The 3,043-nt window shown below is 41.0% G+C and overlaps 1 protein-coding gene across 1 annotated transcript; it reads right to left on the bottom strand.

Annotated features, from left to right (window-relative positions):
* Nucleotides 1-2,092: 2,092 nt before the first annotated feature.
* Nucleotides 2,093-2,791, bottom strand: LOC122597159. Its single transcript, XM_043769790.1, has one exon. It carries the CDS (start codon nucleotides 2,789-2,791, stop codon nucleotides 2,093-2,095), a length of 699 nt encoding a protein of 232 aa, XP_043625725.1.
* Between the last annotated feature and the right edge of the window lie 252 nt (nucleotides 2,792-3,043).

Below are 3,043 nucleotides of genomic sequence, written 5' to 3'. Positions count from 1 at the left end.
GGTATTGAGTGTTTTATTAAAGGTGGTGTTGACATCCGTGACTGGAAGAATGAGTTTGTTTTTATGCATCATAGCTTGTTTCCCCAACATTGTGAGTCTTTATATGAGAGGAGTAGAATTAAGGTACAAAAAAAAGGATTTTTTGGTGATCCCATCCCTGATGATGATTGTGGTGATATTTATGACATTCTAGAGGAAGAGGGTTTTGTTATTTATCAGTATCCGGATGGGATTTTGTTTAGGGCTGGCCTTATTCTTGTTCTTGCTTAAGGAGAGGAAGAATTTAATGGTATGCTCCTATTATGTGATCTTTACACTTTTCCTGCATGCTTTTTCATTGTTTTTGATCTTTGATTTTGCAGAAATGTCTTACTTGAAATTTTTGAAGAAGGGTACCAAGGAAGTCTCCCAGATGCCTAACCCCAATGCTTCTAGTGGTGGTGGCAGTCTTGGTGTACGAACTGGTGCAACTGGTGAAGTGGTTAGTCATCCCCCTCCCCTTGTTGATGCCATTCCTGGTGCTGGCAAGAAGAGAGTGAGCGTGCTTCCTCTTGGTGGTTCTATTGGTGCTCGTTTGAAGAAGGCTAAAATTGCTGCTGCTGCTCATGCTACAACTGATGACGTTGAGGAGGGTAATAGGAAGTCCCGTGCTTCTAACAGGAAACCCCGTAAGTCTGCATCTGCCAAAGAATCTCCCAAAAAAGGTAACTTTTAAAATGTTTTTTTTTTGTTCCCCTTTGTACTCTCTTCTGCTGCCTCTCCTTATTTCGTCTTTTGTTGTCTACAGAGTTTTATGAGTCAAATTGGGTGTTCAGGTCACAAGTTCCCAAGCATACTGCTAATGAAATAAGGTCCATGGAGCCCTTGGAGTTCTAGGCTTTATATGATGAAGATTGTGATGCTCATAGTACTATACTTACTAAGATGCGTTTCCGGTTTGAAGCTGTTGTGAAGGCATTGAAGGAGAGTACACACAGGGAGTCCTTGTTGAATGATAATGTTTCTGACTTAGAGAAGAAATTGTCAGACAATGCTGATCAAAGCGAACCTGTTTCTTTGGTGGACAAGTTGAAGGAAAAAGAAGCTTTGTTGAAGTCTCAAAAGTCAACCCTCTTTGCCAGGATTGAAGAAATTGCCAGGCTGAAAACAGAATTGCAGTCAAAGTCCATTGAAAGTACAAGATTGTTGTCCCAGTCTCAAGCTGACAAGTTGATGATAGAGGATCTTTCAAAGCAATTGCAGGCGTTGAGGGTTGATCATAAGGGTGATATCCGAATATGTCCCGTTTTTATGCAAGTCTCTTTTGGCAAATCCTGATGTTTTAAAGTCTGTTGGTGACGGAATTTCTGCTAATCGTTTGGAGGAGAGATCTAGGGTGCTAGAAGAATTCAGCCAGGAATGTCATGTTGACCTGTCATCCCGTCTTGATTATGATGCAAATGCTTCCCAGAAGGTTGAGGCTGCTGCTAAAGAATGGGAAGGCGCTAAATTTCCTGTGATTGCCTCATTTGCTGTTCATCCCGATTTGTCTGTTGATCAATTGCTTGCTTTTGAAATCTGAACAATTTGAATATTTTGGCTATGTAGCCTTGGTATGTAAGACAATATTATCCGTTTGAAATTTGACCATGTTATGTATTACAGAGGGTATTATTCCAAACTTTTGCATTGCTGGCCTTCCCAGGATGGCATTGTAGGGTGAGGATCCTTTGATGATCATGAATGTTAGCTCCTCTGTCCTCCTGCGTGGTCCTGCAACACTTGTGACTGCGAGAATGATCTTACTTGCAGGTTGAGTTTTAATCCCAGAGAAACTTATTAGCCAAGTGCCTGGGGGTGACAATAAGATACGCAGGAGTGGATTATCCCCTGGGAACGCATGCTCGTATAGTATGTTGCAGTCACTTCCATCATCGATGTGGATTTTATCTACCCATCTTTTTTGCAGTATTGCTTTAATTGTTATCGAATCGTCGGAGACATTTGTTCCTAAGATTGGCGGGAATGAAATTTCTCTTACACTCTGGATTAGTGCATCAACTCCTTTTCTCTTCTCGACCTGTCTTTCCCTTCTTATCATATAGATTGCTGCCTAGGTATTGCTATTTTTCTGCTCCCTAGACTCTTCTGCTTTTTGTCTTGGTTGTTGTCGGATTCCTTTTACCAGATGTGCCAATTTACCGGTCTTGATGGCTTCATCAATTGCTTTCCTCAGTTGTATACATGAGTTTGTATCGTGCCATGTATCATTGTGGAAATCACAATATTTGTCCTTATCCATCCTTCCCCTTTCACTCAACTTTGTTGGGATGGGGAATGTTTTTCCTACTGCCTCTGTGAGCAATATTTCCTTTGGGCTTTTTGTCATCTCTGGGAGTGAGACTATGTTGTAATCTTTCCTTTTTTCCTCCCTATTATACGAACTATATCTTCCTTGCTGATCCACATTGCTGGCTCTAATTTCTTTTGTGTCTAGGAATTTGTGGGCTTTTTTCTTTGCTTCATCAAATGTTTCTGCTAAGTCTGTGTTTAAGCATTCAACTAATTCCCTCTTCCGACAGCCATGTATGAGCCCAGAAACCCCTTGTGACTCTGGTAATCCTGTGATCTCTTGTGACTCTACAATGAACCTTTCTATGAAATCCCTAGAGGTTTCATTTTCTCGCTGTTTGATGTTATGGGCTGCCACATGTGTCTTTTTATGCTTCTCTAGTTGACAGAAGTGCGATAAAAACTTTGTTTTGAGTTCATCGAAGCTATTTATCGATCCTTCAGTTAGGCTACCAACCATTCTCTTGCATCATTCATTAATCCCATTTTGAATGCTTTGCAAGCCACTGGTTCAATGCAGTTTTGCATTTCTGCTATTCCTTCAAACCTTTGCAAGAAATCATCTGGGTCGTCCTTGCGAATGTAAATTCCTAGGTGGGTTGGGTAGTTCATATTTGCTGGTAATGGGTAATTTCTTATCCATTCTGCGAAAGGTGACTTTGTTGGCATCCTGTTGAGGCTGAATGGTCTGGGCATGTTTGGTTGGTATATC

Source organism: Erigeron canadensis, chromosome 4 (genome assembly GCF_010389155.1).
Source record: "Erigeron canadensis isolate Cc75 chromosome 4, C_canadensis_v1, whole genome shotgun sequence".
Lineage (NCBI taxonomy): Eukaryota > Viridiplantae > Streptophyta > Magnoliopsida > Asterales > Asteraceae > Erigeron > Erigeron canadensis.
The sequence above is the reverse complement of the archived record's forward strand: the minus strand, read 5'-3'. Positions and strand labels throughout refer to the sequence as shown.

Bases quoted from the DNA above. Each gene is read 5' to 3' on its own strand.
- LOC122597159 (XM_043769790.1), bottom strand. From the start codon at position 2,791: ATGGTTGGTAGCCTAACTGAAGGATCGATAAATAGCTTCGATGAACTC.